The sequence below is a fragment of the Lepidochelys kempii genome, chromosome 4 (assembly GCF_965140265.1).
Source record: "Lepidochelys kempii isolate rLepKem1 chromosome 4, rLepKem1.hap2, whole genome shotgun sequence".
Classification (NCBI taxonomy): Eukaryota; Metazoa; Chordata; order Testudines; family Cheloniidae; genus Lepidochelys; species Lepidochelys kempii.
The window spans coordinates 96,637,380-96,654,700 of NC_133259.1; the positions used below are offsets into that span (position 1 = coordinate 96,637,380).

The window sequence follows — 17,321 nt, forward strand, 5'->3', positions numbered from 1 at the left end:
CCAGATGGTATTCACCAAAGAGTTCTGAAGGAACTCAAACGTGAAACTGCAGAACTACTAACTGTAGTCTGTAACCTATCATTTAAATCAGCTTCTGTACCAAAATGACTGGAGAATAGCTAATGTGACACCAATTTTTAAAAAGGGTTCCAGAGGTGATCCTGGCAATTACAGGCCAGTAAACCTGACTTCAGTACCAGGCAAACTGGTTGAAACTATAGTAAAGAACAAAATTGTCAGACACATAGACGAACACAGGGGAAGAGTCAACATAGATTTTGTAAAGGAAAGTCATGCCTCACCAATCTACTAGAATTCTTTGAGGCGGTCAACAAGCACGTGGACAAGGGGGATCCAGTGGATATTGTGTACTTGGATTTCCAGAAAGTCTTTGACAAGGTCCCTCACCAAAGGCTTGTAAAGCAAAGTAAGATGTCATGGGATAAGAGGGAAGGTCCTCTCATGGACTGGTAACTGGTTAAAAGACAGGAAACAAAGGGTAGGTATAAATGGTCAGTTTTCAGAATAGAGAGAGGCAAATAGTGGTGTCCCCCAGGGGTCTGTACTAGGCCCAGTCCTATTCAATATATTCATAAATGATCTGGAAAAAGGGGTAAACGGTGAGGTGGCAAAATTTGCAATGATACAAAATTGCTCAAGATAGTTAAGTCCACAGCAGAGTGCGAAGAGCTACAAAGGAATCTCTCAAAACCAGGTGACTGGGCAACAAAATGGCAGATGAAATTCAATGTTGATAAATGCAAAGTAATACACATTGGAAAACGTATACAGCTATACATATAAAATATGGGCTCTAAACTGGCTGTTACCACCCAAGAAAGAGATCTTGGAGTCATTGTGGATAGTTCTCTGAAAACATCCACTCAACGTGCAGTGGCAGTCAAAAAAAAGTGAACATAATGTTGGGAATCATTAAGAAAGGGACAGATAATATATTGCCTCTATTTAAATCCATGGTATGCCCACTTCTTGAATACTGCATGCAGATGTGGTTGTCCCATCTCAAACAAGATATATTGGAATTGGAAAAGGTTCAGAAAAGGGCAACAAAAATTATTAGGGATATGGAAAGGCTGCCATATGAGGAACGATTATTAAGACTGACTTTTCAGCTTGGAAAAGAGATGACTAAGGGGGGATATGACGGAGGTCTATAAAATCATGACTGGTGTGGAGAAAATAAATAACAGTGTTATTTATTCCTTCTCATAACACAAGAACTAGGGGTCACCAAATGAAATTAATAGGCTGCAGATTTAAAACAAACAAAAGGAAGTATTTTTTCACACAATGCACAGTCAACCTGTGGAACTTCTTGCCAGAGGATGCTGTGAAGGCCAAGGCTATAACAGGGTTCAAAAAAGAACTAGATAAGTTAATGGAGGATAGGTCCATCAATGGCTATTAGCCAGGATGGACAGGGATGGTGTCCCTAGCCTCTGTTTGCCAGAAGCTGAGAATGGGCGACAGGTGCTGGATCACTTGGTGATTACCTGCTCTGTTCATTCCCTCTGGGGCACCTGGCATTGGCCACTGTCAGAAGACAGAATACTGGGCTAGACAGACCTTTGGTCTGACCCAGTATGGCCGTTTTATGTTCTTATGTTAACACATGCTAATTAACAAACACATGTTGAACTGATGAAGTTAAAGCACAGGGGGAACCTAATGCTTACCTTTACCGGTTAATACATGTAAAACCATAACTTAATTTATTGACACTAAGATTTTAGCGTGTGTTAGTTAAAACATGTGCTAAACATACCCCTTGTCTTCCTAGTGAAGAAAGGACCTGTATGAAGGACATCACTGCTATAAAACAGACCAAACAGTTTTTTCAATCTAATCACTATTTTTACTTTCTTATGGTTTTCTCAATTTTCACATAATTAATATCAGCCCAAAGGAGAATTTTTCTAGGAAGCTTCAAAAAGTCAGACTAAAATTTTACAGTTATGATAGCATAGAAGAGTACATGCCTTTCTTGGAAAAAATAAGTGAGATTCTTTTCACACTTTAACAACAAAAAAGAGCTTAGTCAGTAAATGGAATGCCATTTTTGCTAATATATAGGATACTAACAGAATATTTGAATGCACAGAATTAAGAAGATGCAAACAAGAGTGTTTAAAAACAACAAAAATTGAGTACTTGCACGGCCAGACCATTATTTTAAAATTTCTTATAACTTTAATTATGAACAAAATTTCTATTAATTTCCTAAGCAAGTGTCCTTACAGAAGAGTCAGTCCATAGAAATTTTAATAACCAATGTGCTTTCAGGTATCTGCAACAAAAAACACCTTAGTTTTTGCTTAAACAGGATACCCCCCCCCCCCACACACACACACAGGCAGAATTTTAAAAGCTCCATCAAATTTATTAGTAGAAATCACTTCCTCTCTGAGAGACTCTAGGCAGGCGCACCACTCTGCGAGCACCTCAATCATAGAATATCAGCGTTGGAAGGGACCTCAGGAGGTCATCTAGTCCAACCCCCTGCTCAAAGCAGGGCCAATCCCCAATTTTTGCCCCAGATCCCTAAATGGCCCCCTCAAGGATTGAACTCGCTAAACCCAGGGTTGTGAGTTCAATCCTTGAGGGGGCCATTTAGGGATCTGGGGCAAAAATTGGGGATTGGCCCTGCTTTGAGCAGGGGGTTGGACTAGATGACCTCCTGAGGTCCCTTCCAACGCTGATATTCTATGATTGAGGTGCTCGCAGAGTGGTGTGCCTGCCTAGAGTCTCTCAGAGAGAAAATCAAATTTATTGAAACTGTTCCACATAAAAAAAGTTAGATTTGAGCTAATAGAGAGAGGTTTTAGTCCAAAAGGGAAGTTGTTGAAACCATTATGAAGTAAAAATAGGTGTTTACAATGGGATGGCCTCAATGTTTTGAGTGTTGAGATATCACTATTACAAAATTTGTTGCTCCAATTACTCAAGAGAGCTAATTAGTTGTATGAAATTTCAGAAAAAGAGAGCTAAGAAGCACATACTTCTTCCTACCTTGCAATCTTATGCCTGGTCTATGCTGAAAACTTTTACAGGTATAATTATTTTGGATAAGGATCTGACTTTTTGACCAGAATAATTACAGGTAAAAGCATTATATCAGTATAGTTATCCCCCCTCCAGTACAGGAACAGCTGTACAGGTATAAAGCACCTTTATAGCAACATAACTATGTCCACACTGGGTAGAGGGAGAGGGGAGAAAGGCTGCAGGCATTATACAGCTATAGTTAAACTGTTACAACTTCCTAGCATGGATAAACCCTTACACACGAGTTTTGGCAGGCATCACTAAACACTGAACACCATCTGAATGACAAAAGCATGCTAAGTACAGCAATGGTTCTCAAAGCTGGTCCGCCACTTGTTCAGGGAAAGCCCCTGGCAGGCCGGACTGGTTTGTTTACCTGTTACGTACGCAGGTTTGGTCGATTGCAGCTCCCACTGGCCGCAGTTCGCCACTCCAGGCCAGTGGGGGCTGCGGGAAGGGCAGCCAGCACATCCCTTAGCCCGTGCCGCTTCCCGCAGTCCCCATTGACGTGGAGCAGTGAACCACGGCCAGTGGGAGCTGCAGTCGGCCAAATCTGCGTACGAGGCAGGTAAACAAACCGGTCCGCCAGGGGCTTTCCCTGAACCTGAACCAGGGGCTGGATGAATGCACTATAAGGTGGGTAGAAAGCTGGCTAGATTGTCGGGCTCAACGGGTAGTGATCAATGGCTCCATGTCTAGTTGGCAGCCAGTATCAAGTGGAGTGCCCCAAGATTCGGTCCTGGGGCCGGTTTTGTTCAATATCTTCATAAATGATCTGGAGGATGGTGTGGATTGCACTCTCAGCAAATTTGCGGATGATACTAAACTGGAAGGAGTGGTAGATACGCTGGAGGGGAGGGATAGGATACAGAAGGACCTAGACAAATTGGAGGATTGGGCCAAAAGAAATCTGATGAGGTTCAATAAGGATAAGTGCAGGGTCCTGCACTTAGGATGGAAGAATCCAATGCACTGCTACAGACTAGGGACCGAATGGCTAGGCAGCAGTTCTGCGGAAAAGGACCTAGGGGTGACAGTGGACGAGAAGCTGGATATGAGTCAGCAGTGTGCCCTTGTTGCCAAGAAGGCCAATGGCATTTTGGGATGTATAAGTAGGGGCATAGCGAGCAGATCGAGGGACGTGATCGTTCCCCTCTATTCGACATTGGTGAGGCCTCATCTGGAGTACTGCGTCCAGTTTTGGGCCCCACACTACAAGAAGGATGTGGATAAATTGGAGAGAGTCCAGCGAAGGGCAACAAAAATGATTAGGGGTCTAGAACACATGACTTATGAGGAGAGGCTGAGGCAACTGGGATTGTTTAGCCTGCAGAAGAGAAGAATGAGGGGGGATTTGATAGCTGCTTTCAACTACCTGAAAGGGGGTTTCAAAGAGGATGGCTCTAGACTGTTCTCAATGGTAGCAGATGACAGAACGAGGAGTAATGGTCTCAAGTTGCAGTGGGGGAGGTTTAGATTGGATATTAGGAAAAACTTTTTCACTAAGAGGGTGGTGAAACACTGGAATGCGTTACCTAGGGAGGTGGTAGAATCTCCTTCCTTAGAGGTTTTTAAGGTCAGGCTTGACAAAGCCCTGGTTGGGATGATTTAACTGGGAATTGGTCCTGCTTCGAGCAGGGGGTTGGACTAGATGACCTTCAGGAGTCCCTTCCAACCCTGATATTCTATGATTCTATGAACAAGCAGCGGACCGACTTTGAGAACCACTGCTCCACAGGACACAGTGCAAGGGTTCCCTGCACCGAAGAGTTTACAACATAAATCATACAGAAAACAGAAGAGACACAAAGCCCAGATGAAAGAGCAACTTCACAGAGGGGTAAGATTGTATTTTTGTTTTTATACACACTTTTCTCTTTGATGCTATAAAACTGAAAAGCTTCACAGACAAACTGTTTTAATGAGACATGTTAATAGCCCACTATATGTGCAAATACACAAGATTATTGTTTCCTTCAGACCCGATCCAGCAGTCAGTTCCACAAGTCAATTCTCACTGAGGTCACTAGTAGTTCTACATATGAAGAGACTGCAGGATTACCCTTGTTTTAAAAAATTATACTCCTTCCTTCTCACCCACACAGTCTAAGACAAGACACCTTTAACTTCACTTTTAAATAAAAAGAAAATTAACTATAAACTTCTAACATGGAAGGATCTATACTATCTGCTTAAGTAAAATGAAGGAATTATTGATTTGGGATATTTTTAAACCATTATAAATGTTATTTTACAATTTGGCCATACATTTTGATTTTTTTTTTTTTTTTTTTTTAGTATGTAGAGTCTGTTACCAACCATATGAGCTGTATTTTAGTCCACAAAATAGATTTTATTCCCCAAACTAAAAATATTCCTAAATCAGAGATCACAGAACAAATGTAGTCAGTCAGTTAATTACAAGTGCAAAAAATAGACGGGGAACCCAGAGAGCATTGTACAATATCATCAAAATTAATGAACTTTATTACATAACCTTGAGCAAAACTCTTCACTCCTTTTTACGGAGAGAAGTTTTGTTCAGAAGTCTGTCAAAAAGTAAGAAGACCCTCAGCAGATTAGCTATGAAATATAATTAAATGTATTTTCAAGTATACTTATCTTTTCTTAGGCTACTATTGTTGGCGACTATTGTTATTAAAAAATTACATGGACAGCGTAACAAATCCTTAAAGATTATGAAAGCAGGCTAGAAACTGGTTAACTCTTGACTATAACACTTAAAAATTACATAGTAGATTAATACTAATTTAACAAATCAGAAGGCAAAGCAATTTAAAAACTTGTTCGCACATTTTGACATTAGGGTCCCAACCACTGCAAATGACATCACTTAAAAAAAAAAAAAAAAAAAAAAAGCGAGATTCCCATCAGCAGCAGTATAAGAAAAGCTAACTGTAATATATCTTTATTTTTAAATACATTTCAATTCAGTGTAATGAAAAGTGTTAACCTAGCAGTCTGAAATTTTCAGAAGGGTAAATCAGATTAAACTAGAGGGTCATACACTTCATTGCTTATGTAGGTGGAACTGAACATCTAGCAGGGTCCTTCACCTCCACTATGACCAGGCCCCTCATCCCTGTGTCGCCATTTGGTCAAACAGGATACAGGGATGAGAGTCCTGGCAAGGGGGGCGCTGGCCAGATCAGGGGATGAAAGGCTTCCAAGCACCCTGATTTCCACTAAAATCACGCCCAGTGTCTCCTTTTGGTGCTCTAGGCCAGGGGTTCTTAAACTGGAGGTTGGGACCCATCAAGGGATCATGAGGTTATTACATGGGGGGGTTGCAAGCTACCAGTCTCCACCCCAAACCCCACTTTACCTCCAGCATTTATAATGGAGTTAAACATAAAAAACTGTTTTTAATGTATGGGGAGGGGGTCTCACTCAGAGGCTTGCCGTGCAAAAGTTGTCACCAGTACAAAAATCTGAGAACCCCTGCTCTAGGCAAAGGAAGTTCTCTAGTACCCTAACCCCACCCTGAGATCCCAACCTCATGCTCATCTCCATAGAGACTTTACTTCCCTCCCCACTGCTGTATCCTGAATTTAGTGAGCCTGATTTTACTGGCTCTTCCAATTTTCCCCAAAATCAATAGGGTTCTGCCCATTGATACCAAAACTTTTCCCTGAATGTTTGCAAGTGATTAGCTGAAGTTTTCAAAAGTTATCACATTACATACATACAGGCAAAAATGCCATCAAGTTGAGTGGTAGGGCCTTACTTCATTTGTCCTATTATTCTGATTCCTTGGTCAACCCACAGGTCTAGTCAAATGGTCATGCACATGTTTAATGATATTTTACATAAAAGTGTTCTGAATACTTACAGGTCATAATGAAATACTACATTAGTGTAAACACTATTAGTAGGAACATTAACACACTGTCCAGTTTTTCTATTAGTATTTGCATGAGAAAAATATTGATTTCAACAGTGAATATAGCACACTTGATTCAAAGGTCTTGAGGAACAGCCATAAAATTCCGATAAACATGTTTAGGATGAAAGTGTGAGTTAACCAGCAGGTTTTTAAAAGACTGCTCCAGAACTGGGAACCAAGAGAACAGTCTTCTGAAATCCTGTTAGTAAGTTCTTCTGCTTTGAGCAAGCTATTGAACACCAGCTAACTGTAGTGCAGTCCCTTTAAAAGCCAGCTGATATGCAAAATCATCCTGCAGTCTCATCCAGTACCACCTGCAGGACATACACCCCTGGCTTCCTGAATTCCATTTAACTCATGTTTGGGTACTGTACACTAAAGAGTGATAACATGCTATTAATTTTGTTTATGACAAATTGTTTATGTAATCAACATGGGCAGAGCTTGAAAAATCTACTTATGATTACAGAGTGGAAAATTCCTTTCATAAGTGGGGGGTGAGGCAAAGCACTTCAACCAATAACTTTTGTAAAATTCAAAGATTTGACAGTCACTTGTCATAGTAAAGACAAAGATAGACACTGTGGCATTCAATATCTACTATCACTCCATGATTCTAGTCCAAAAGACTGCTCACTATAAAAGCAAAGATATGTTCTTCCAACTGCTAATAATAAGAATTCAACCTGGGATCTGAAAATTAAGCATGGTTCCTTCTGGCTCATAGCAATGGAAAATTCTGAAATCAGAACAGAGATCCTAATCCTGCAAACTCATAAGGTCTGTCTATATGAGAAAGCTTTATCTGTTATACCAACATAGTTATATCAACCATGTGGGGACACTTGTTCTGGAACATGTGTGGGTTTTTTGGTTAGCATACACCTTTTTCCCAAATGACAAATCAACCATAAAAAGGCACTCCCATACTGGAATAAGAGTAGCTACTTTATACCAGGGCTTTATAATAGTATCAGTTTAAAATTCACACGTCAGGTTATAGCCAAAAAACCTTAGCATGTAGACAAGGCCTAACTTTATTCATGCAAGTAGTTCCCTTGTGCTCACCAACTGCAGACTGCTTTCAATAGGACTACTCATATGAATCAAGTTAAGTGCATGTGTTAGCAGGAACATTATTGGTTCTGTTCATTAACAATTCTGTTGCTGATGCACAAGTCACAGTAGAAACTACCTCATTCTTTCATAGCTACATTGGTCCTGCAGTGCTAACAGGAGCAAAAAGCAGCAATGTACTATTTTTAGTCACTTTTCCAGAGTAGAACTGAATTTTAAGCTTCTATCTGCCAACCTGACAGGATGTCCCGGGATGTCCTGCTCATCCACCTGGGTACTAATGAGACTGCCAGGTAGGCCCCTGCACAGTGACTTCACGGCTCTGGGAGCAAGTGTGATGTTCTTGTCCATCCTTCCCGTTCCAGGCAGGGACACCAACTCACCAATTTAATGAGGAGGGCTTTAAACCAGGTTCAAAGAGGACAGGTGATATCAGCCCACAGGCAGGTATAAAAATGGTGACCTTAACAGAAGGGTCACAGGAACAACAAGAGGGAAACAGTGAGGGAATCTGCTCAACATCTTGAACGTCTATACAGAAATGCAAGGAGTAAAATAAACAGGAAGAACTGGAAATATTAGTACATAAGCCAAATTACTACTTAATTGGCATTATAAAGACTGGGTGTATAAATCTCATGACTAGAATATTGGCATAGAGAATTATTCCATGTTCAGGAAGAACAGGCGGGGGGAAAAAGGAGGTGGTGTTGCATTATACACCAAGAATATAGACATTTATTGTGAGATCCCGAAGGAGATAAGAGGCAGACCAGTTGAAAGTCTCTGGGTGAAGAGGTAGTGTCCTGGTAGGGATCTACTACAGAACATCAAATCAAAAGGAGGAGGAGGTAGATGAGGCATTTCTAGAACAAACAAACAGAAATATCCAAAACACAAGTCCCAGTAGTAATGGAGAACTTTACCCAGCCATCTGTTGGAAAAGTAACATGGCAAAACACAAGATATCCAATAAGTCATTGGAATATATTGGGGAAAACTTCTTGTTTCAGAAGTAACCAGGAGGCAGTCAGTTTAGACTTGATTCCAACTAACAGGGAGGAACTGGTTGCAAATATGAAGGCTGACGGCAATTTGGATTAAAGTGATCATGAAACTATAGATTTCAAAATTCTAAGGGCAGGTCTACACTACCGCTTAAGTGGATATAAAAAGTCACTCTCCTGAGTAACACAAATTACAGCAACCTAAGCGCTGTCCACACTGGCGCTATGTTGGCAGGAGAGCGTCTAGCTCTCCTGTCAGCACAGAGCATCTTCACCAGGCGTGCTACAGCAGCGCAGCTGTGCCAATGTAGTGCTTCTAGTATAGACTAGCCCTAAGCATAAACAACGAGTGAGAGCAGCAGAATAAGTATAACGGACAAAAAAGCATACTATAACAAACTCAGAGAACTGATAGGTAAGTCCCATGGGAAGAAAACCTAAGGGAAGAAAGTTCAGGAAAGCCAGCAGTTCCTGAAAGTGACAATATTAAAGGTGCAACAGCAAACTATCCTGATGCGAAGGAAAGATAGGAAAAATAGTAAGAAGCAAATATGGTTGCATCAGGATCTGAAAATCAAAAAGGAATTCTACAAAAAGAAGAAACAGACAAATTATTACAGTTGAATATAAAAGAATATCACAAGCATGTAGGGACAAAAACAGAAAGGTTAAGGCAAAAACGACTTACAACTACCCAGGGACATAAAGGGCAATAAGAAGAGGTTCTGTAAATACATTACGAGCAAGAGAAAAACTAAGTAAAGCAATGGTCCTCTATTTAGCAGGAAGAAGATCTAATAACAGATGACATCAAGAAGGCTGAGATATATGATGTCTATTTGGCTTCAGTCTTCACTAAAAAGGTTAATGGTGACCAGATACTCAACACAATTAGTATGAACAACAAAAGGGAAAGAATTCAAGCCAAAATAGGGAAAGAACATGTTAAAGAATATTTAGCTGACTTAGATGTACTTAAGTAGACAGGACCACATAAAATTCATATTAGGGTGCTTAAGGAATGAGCTGAAACAATCTCTGAACTGTTAGCAATTATCTGTGTTAATTCAAGGAGGACAGAGTGAGGTCCCAGAGGACTAGAGAAGGACAAGTCTAGTACCTATCTTTAAAGAGGGAAACAAAGAGGACCAGGGGAATTATAAACCAGTCAGCCTAATTTCAATACCTGGAAAGATATTGAACTAATTATTAAACAATCAATTTGGAAACACCTAGAGGATAACACAGTAATAAGCAATAGCCAACATGAATTTGTCAAGAAGAAATCATGCCAAACCAACCTAATTTCCTTACTGAACTGGGTTGCTGGCCTAGCAGATAAGGGGAAGCTGTAGATGTGATATACCTTGATTTCAGTGATGCTTTTGACATAGTCTTCATGACGTTCTCAAAAGCCAACTAGGGGAAGTGTGGTCTAGATGAAAATACTATATGGTGGGTGAACAAGTGGTTGAAAGACCATACTCAAAGGGTCATTATGGATGGTATGTTCTCAAACTGGGTCTGAAAGTAACAAGATGAAATTCAATAAAGAAAACTGAAAAGTACCACAAGAACTAGAAGGAAAAAATTAAATGCAAAATGGAGAATAACTGGATAGGAAGTAGGACTACCGAAAAGGATTGGAGAATTACAGTGGATCACAAATTAAATGAGCCAACAATGTGATACAGTTGCAAAAAAGTAATATTCTGGGTTGTATTAACAGGGGTGTCATATGCAAGACACAGGAGATAATTGTCTGACTCAACTCAGTGCTGGTGAGGCCTCAGCTGCAGTACTGTGCCCAGTTCTGAGCATGACACTTTAAGAAAGATGAGGACACACTGGAGTCCACAGAAGAGCAATAAATATAATAAAAGTTTAGAAAACATGACCTATGAGGAAATGTTAAAAAACTGAGCAAATTTAGTTTTCAGAAAAGATGACGGGCGGGGGGAAAGGGGAGAACCTGATAAGTCTTCAAATGTGTAAAAGGCTGTTATACAGAACAGTGATCAAAATTGTTCTCTATGTCCACTGAAGGTGGAACAAGAAGTAATGGGCTTAATCTGCAGCAAGGAAGATTTAGGTTAGATATTAGGAAAAACTTTGTAACTATAAGGATAGTTAAGTACTGAGATAGGCTTCCAAGGAATGTTGTAGAATCCCCATCATGGGAGGTTTTAAAGAACAGGTTAGACAAACACCTGTCAGGGATGGTCGAGGTCAGTGCTTCTCAAGCTATCTGATGTGGGCGACTGGCAATTTTTTTTTTCCAATTTGTGCGTGGACTGGCACCAGTCTGCAGACCACCACTTTGAGTAGCACTGGTCTAGGTAATCTGGTCTTGAATCAGCACAGAAGGGCTGGACTAGATGACCTCTCTACATCCTTCCAGCCTTACATTTCAATATAACATTTCTATCAATTATGATTGAAAATGTTATGGTAGTCCAAATATGAACAAATATATAAGTAATGCAGTGCTGTCTTCCTGAGCCTGAAGACAACATGAGCGAGTGCTTCGGCAGCTGCTCATAGCTTCCCCAGTTAACTCCCATCACTTTCTCAACTGCTATTTAGAAACTGGTGGGCTAGAGTGACACTGGCAAGATTCATCAGGATGCTATGAGCAGAGGCAAACACTGAAGCTATTCACTGGGCAACAGAACCCTAAAAGCATAAGGAAGGTGTACTGTACTGGAAACCCCACATTCCCTACAGCAGTTACTTTCCCCTTTCCCCTAAATCCCCCCCACCAAAAAAACCAGAAGCATTCAAGAAGGAGCTGAACAAAAAAGCTCTCTACCTTTCAGCAACCTGAGTGAGGAAGGGGAAGTTTCAAGTTCATCACCTATGGATTGCCTACATTTGAAAGATATTGCAGATTAAGGTAGACTCTGAATTTAAAGCACAATAGCTTTTCTGAAATAGCTACCCCCTTATTCCAGAATAACCCTGTCCACATGGGGAGCTATTCCAGTTAGTTTCCCGGTGTAGCCAAGCCCCTACTAACTAGAGGCTGACACGAAACATTGGAACCAGGTAGAAAACCCAGCAACTTGCCAGTTGCTAGGAGGGAGCTGAGCTTCTCACCAGCTCCTGAACCTTCCTGGAAGTCCCATCACATCTTTTCTATCAGCCTCTGCCTTGTAGGTGACTAGTAAATGGTTAAAGTCTTCAGAAGATACAAAACTATATTACCTATATATATTATATATTTCATGTAATCATGAAAAGCCTACATTGGATTTGCTAGAGGCAGCACTTCTTGTCAATGGTGGACAAGAAATACTGTTTATTTTTAGATATATAAGAAATAAATCTGAAAAAACTAAGTGAAGTAGTCTCTGTGGCTGATGTAAGGGCAGGGAGACACAGGCACAGAGACTGCGTGAAGAAAGAAAAAATCAACACTGTGTTTAGTGCTGCATACTAAAGCTAGTCCTTCTCAAGAGCTGGAGACACATCTTTCATCCACTGTGCTACCACTACTGGCACTAGGAGGAGCTAGCTTATTCCTCCATCAAAAGTACTCTCCCTTTACTGGCTCCTGGGCCAGCCTCCATCACTTGTCCAGAGAAAAAGAACCAAGAAAGAAAGTAAATCTTGTCATTAAAACAATACGGCAGCTCTTGATAGTGCTAGTAGGTCCTGCACTGAGTAAAGGTGCTGTTTCTCTAGAACAGTCTGTAGTTTTTCACCCTCCTCTCCATTTTCATCAGTTCTCATTTCCTGTGTTTGTCTAATTTAGATTGCAAACTCCTCAATGCTGGGAATGTGTTATTTCTGTAAAGCATATACATCTGTAACACTACATAAATATATTCAATCAGTGGTGGGTAACCTGCAGCCCATCAGGGTAATCTGCTGGCAGGCCGCGAGACAGTTTGTTTACATTGACTGTTCGCAGGCACTGCTGCCCACAGCTCCCAGTGGCCGTGGTTCCCCATTCCTGGACAATGGGAGCTGCGAGAAGTGGCGCAGACTGGCCGCTGCTTCCCGCAGCTCCCACTGGTCGGGAACGGCAAACCATGGCCACTGGGAGCTGCAAAAGGCCGTGCCTGCGGACAGTCAATGTAAACTAACTGTCTCATGGCCCAGCAGCAGATTACCCGGACAGGCCGCAGGTTGCCCACCACTGTATTAGATCATAAGAGATTCAAAGTGCCTGTTGAACTAAACCTGGTCCTCAAAGTCCTGGTCCTCCAACCTTATTTTTCAACACATACTCCTCACTGAGATTCTTCCTCCTCCACAAACTAAATCCTTAGAGATGGACTGGAGGGAGGGGTGATTCAATTACCTGTTGCACTGCTCCAGCAAGGCTACACTAGAATTATGTAAGATGCCTATTCTACTCTGCTCTCCATCAAAGCTATCCATCATATATGTCAAGTGGAAGAAAATTGGGCTTCTACCCTTACTTGCTTCTTCATGATGTTTAAAGGCAACCTAAAAGGTTTTTGCGCAAAATATATTTTTGTGATATTAGAAATTCTGAAAGTGTACCTTGTAAAACTAATGTGATGGAGAAGTAATGAAATAAAATCACCAGAGAATAGACCGAAAGCTTAGCAACTGAGGCCTTTTCTAGACTAAGATTTAAAGTGTGATGTTAGTTTACATGTGCTAACACATTATAAAGTTTAGTGCAGACAAACTATATTGCCTTTAACAAGTACTAAACTGTTCAAGTTAAAAAATGTGGTAGCAGACACAATAAGGTTTTAACTTGACCAGTTTAATACATGTTAAAGGTAGCTTGTGCTTTGTCTATACTAGAATTTTTAATCACATTTGTTAGCACATAAGCCAACATGTGCTAACATAATACTCTAAATCCTAGTCTAAAAAAAGGCAGAGAGAGGGCAAATTTAAAACTCATTATTGGTCATACCTGTTTAATTCAAATATACTAGGTTAAAAGGATGTCTGCCAAAAATTCAACATCCCACTCCTTTAGTTCAGGTGTGAGAACTCAAAATAAACTAATTAGGCAAGAACAAAAAATACCTTTTTTAAAAAGAATTTTGGGTCCTCACATAAAATAAGCAAAAGAGAGCACAAAATCAATTTAAAAAAATCCTTGGCCCATCAACTTTAAGCCAGGAAGTGAAAGCACGTGAAACCCTAAAAAGTTATCTTAAAGATACACCCAGATTGGCATTTCTAGACAAAGAAACAGGGCATTAGATATGAAAAATATGGCTAGGAAATATACATTTTATAAATCTTTCATTCACCTAAGTTTGAAAATTGTCCTGCATCTTATTTTAAAGATCTCTGAATTGCAGAAGAAATTGAGTATTTGCCCCATCCCCTTCTAAAACTGCCTCTGGCTTGCCCCCACTTAGCTAGGCCCAGAATTCACTGTGGGAAGAACATAAAAGGAAAACTCTGTATGTTCTCTCTCCAAAATGCAATGTGAGAGCAAATGCCATTTGGTGGCATTTATAGGGAAACAGATTGAGTGCCAGTTTTCATGTTCAGCTACAGCTCAGCACACCACTCCAAGAATGTTTAAGTGCAGATAAGATCAGCAACTTCTTGATGCAAGACAATTTTATTTTAAAAGTAACACATTTTAGCTATATGATTTGTGACAACCAATTTTTTTTTTTAAAAAAAAAGTCTGGGATTCAGATTGTCAATGCACAACTCACTTTTTTTTTTTTTTTTTTCTAAAAAAAGTTACCTAGCCTCAGCAGTTTCCTCCCTGGACCAGTAATATCTAGTCATCCCTCCATTCTCCTCCTCATATTGAATGTTTTCACACTACAGCTGAAAAAAAAGTTTACTCAGACTTTGAAAAATCAAGCCAAAGTATTCCCAATACAAGTAACCAGAATCAGTTTGCCATTAAACATCCACGATTACATAAATGAACTATGTATTCAGACTACCAGAAGTGTGTAATGTAAACAGTGATTATATATGTACTGATACATTAACTACTAGTAATAGCTGAATACTGGAAAAGAGGTAATGCTCTCTTACATGTTTCATTTAAAAGATAAAGGAATTCTGCAAAAGTAAGGGTTGTATCAAAATTCAGACAACTAGGGGAGTATATATCGTAATTTTTTAAATCTTCAACACACTAAATACCTCCAGCACATATATTAAACAAACAGAAATTGAAAACAAAATTGCTCCCTGGTCCCAAGCTTTTTTATAAGAAAAGTCAAAGATCTGACTATGTTTATATCACTGTTGCATACGTTAAGGTTTCTCTTTTCTAAATAATGCAAGGCCAAAATTTGGATTGTTCAGTAAGTGCTTTCTAATAGAAAGGCATATGCAGTCAACTTTAAGCTGTATTGTTCAGAGAAAGTAAACACTATGGGCTATTCTAATTTCAGCACACAAATACACAGCTGACCGCTCAGGATCACTTCTAATTTAGTATTTGGGTTCTGTAATCATTGTGCACTAGAACTCACATTGAAATCAATCTGAATATCACATGCACAACAGCTGTAGAAATTAGGCTTTAAGATTTTCTGGCAAATAGTTTATTTTGAGCTGCATAATAACAACATTGTTAGCACACTATATTCAAAAGCACATCAACTACAGCAATACTAAACATCTTTTCTGTAAGGAACACAAATCCTCAGGAAGTTACTAGCACCTTGGTTTTCCGACTACGAATGTGTCTAATTTGTACAGAGTCTAAACCCATCAGTTTTCAGAGTCAAACTGCACATTAATATTTCACAGGCATACAACATGCCTCATCATCCTCATGAGTATGATCGTGACGACACAGCCACCAAAACCTATCTGCCTAACATTTTGCAATACAGATTTACAGACACAGTGAAAACAGCTCTGATACAATCACTATCAATGCTATTACACAGTCCCTGGAAATAAACTGGAAGTTCTTTATCACTTCCCTAAAATAAGTCAGCTTCTTTTCCCAAATTACTGTACTTCCCTGCTTCAGGGACGATTACATCTGATAAACAGGGCATCCAGATAACTAGGATATCAGGGGGTGGGAGGACTAAAGCCCTACACACCAAGGTAACATAACCTGGAATAAAAGGAAGCCCCTGCATTAAAGAAATCTATCAAAATAGACTTTTACCTACGTTCATTTAAAAAAAAAAAACAACCGTATCACTCTCCGCAGTATCAGTCACACGCTGACCAGGGACCTGGATGAAATGTGACCCCGTGTTATGACCCACCCCTCCTGTCTCTGCCCCATCGCCTTTCAGATCCCCTAGGAAAGCCTCTCCCCAGTGCCCCTGCCACGAAATACAGGGATCACCAGCTGTGCCAGTGGGGAGCCGCCGCCCCGCACCCGCGCGCGGCCCGCCTTGTTATTAGGATCCCTTGAGCCTCCCTTTTGGGCCAGACCAACGCCAGGCTGGGTGGAGGAGGGGGCGCTTTACCCTGGGGTTCCCCGGCCTTGCCCAGGCAGCTCGCTCGCTGCCCAGCCGCACTTCCTACCCCTTCCACGCCGGGCCTCTGAGTCCTTCTCCCTGGGCCCCCACCTCCCGCTGCCTGCGGAGGCTCCCCGCGCTGTTGAGTCCCTCATCCCCAAGCCGCCGTTACCCTCCCCCTCTGCCGAGAGGCTGGGACAAACCCTCCCCCCGCCGCGGGAGAAGGAGGGGGGGGGCGGGCAGGCGGGCACACCGTCGGGGAAGGGGGGGAGCCTCTGACCTCCTCGCTCTTCAGCACCTCCTTGAACTCTCGCTTGATCCTCTGCACCGCGATGTTGGCCATCTCCGCAGCCGGCACCCACTCGCCGCTGCCTCCGAGCCGGGCCCAGAGAGCTCCTCCGCTCCCGCTGGATAATTCCCGGCCCCACCAAAATGGCGCCCGCGCCGAGCATGCGCGCTGCGGCCCCCGGCGCCGCCGCTCAGGCGGGGCCACGGCGGCGTGTGCGGCGGCGATGCAGGCTGCAGAGCGGCTACTGAGTGGGGGAGCGCTGGGGTCTGCGGCGGGGAAGGGCTGCGAGAAGCTGCCGGCCTCCCCCTGTCCCTGAGGGGAGGCTAACCCCCCCCCCGGTCCTGGGGAGACACCAGGCTCCCCGCTCCCTCTGGCGCCTGGTCCCCGGCCCTGTCACACGAGGAGCCGCTTTCAGTGCCGAGCTCGGGGCGCAGCTAAAGCGCGACGTCCCTGCGGTGACACCCCCTCACAATCCACGGGTCAGAGCTAGGGTCGCTGTGTTGTGATGAAGCAGCTGTGTCATCTCCACTGTAGGTGTTACCCACACAGCCCTTCAGCCGCTTCGGGGGCCT

The 17,321-nt window shown here is 41.9% G+C and overlaps 1 protein-coding gene across 4 annotated transcripts in view; it reads right to left on the bottom strand.

The window, feature by feature from the left end:
* UBE2K (ubiquitin conjugating enzyme E2 K) overlaps window positions 1-17,112 on the bottom strand; it is a 58,426-nt gene extending 41,314 nt beyond the window's left edge. The window contains exon 1 of one of the 4 annotated variants that reach the window (XM_073342248.1): window positions 16,741-17,112. In XM_073342248.1, coding sequence (XP_073198349.1) covers window positions 16,741-16,912 — 172 coding nt within the window. In that variant the 5' untranslated portion in view covers window positions 16,913-17,112. Of the gene's footprint in view, window positions 1-16,713 lie in introns of all 4 variants that reach the window. The other 3 variants (XM_073342249.1, XM_073342247.1, XM_073342251.1) reach the window with 3 other exon arrangements.
* Window positions 17,113-17,321: the final 209 nt, after the last annotated feature.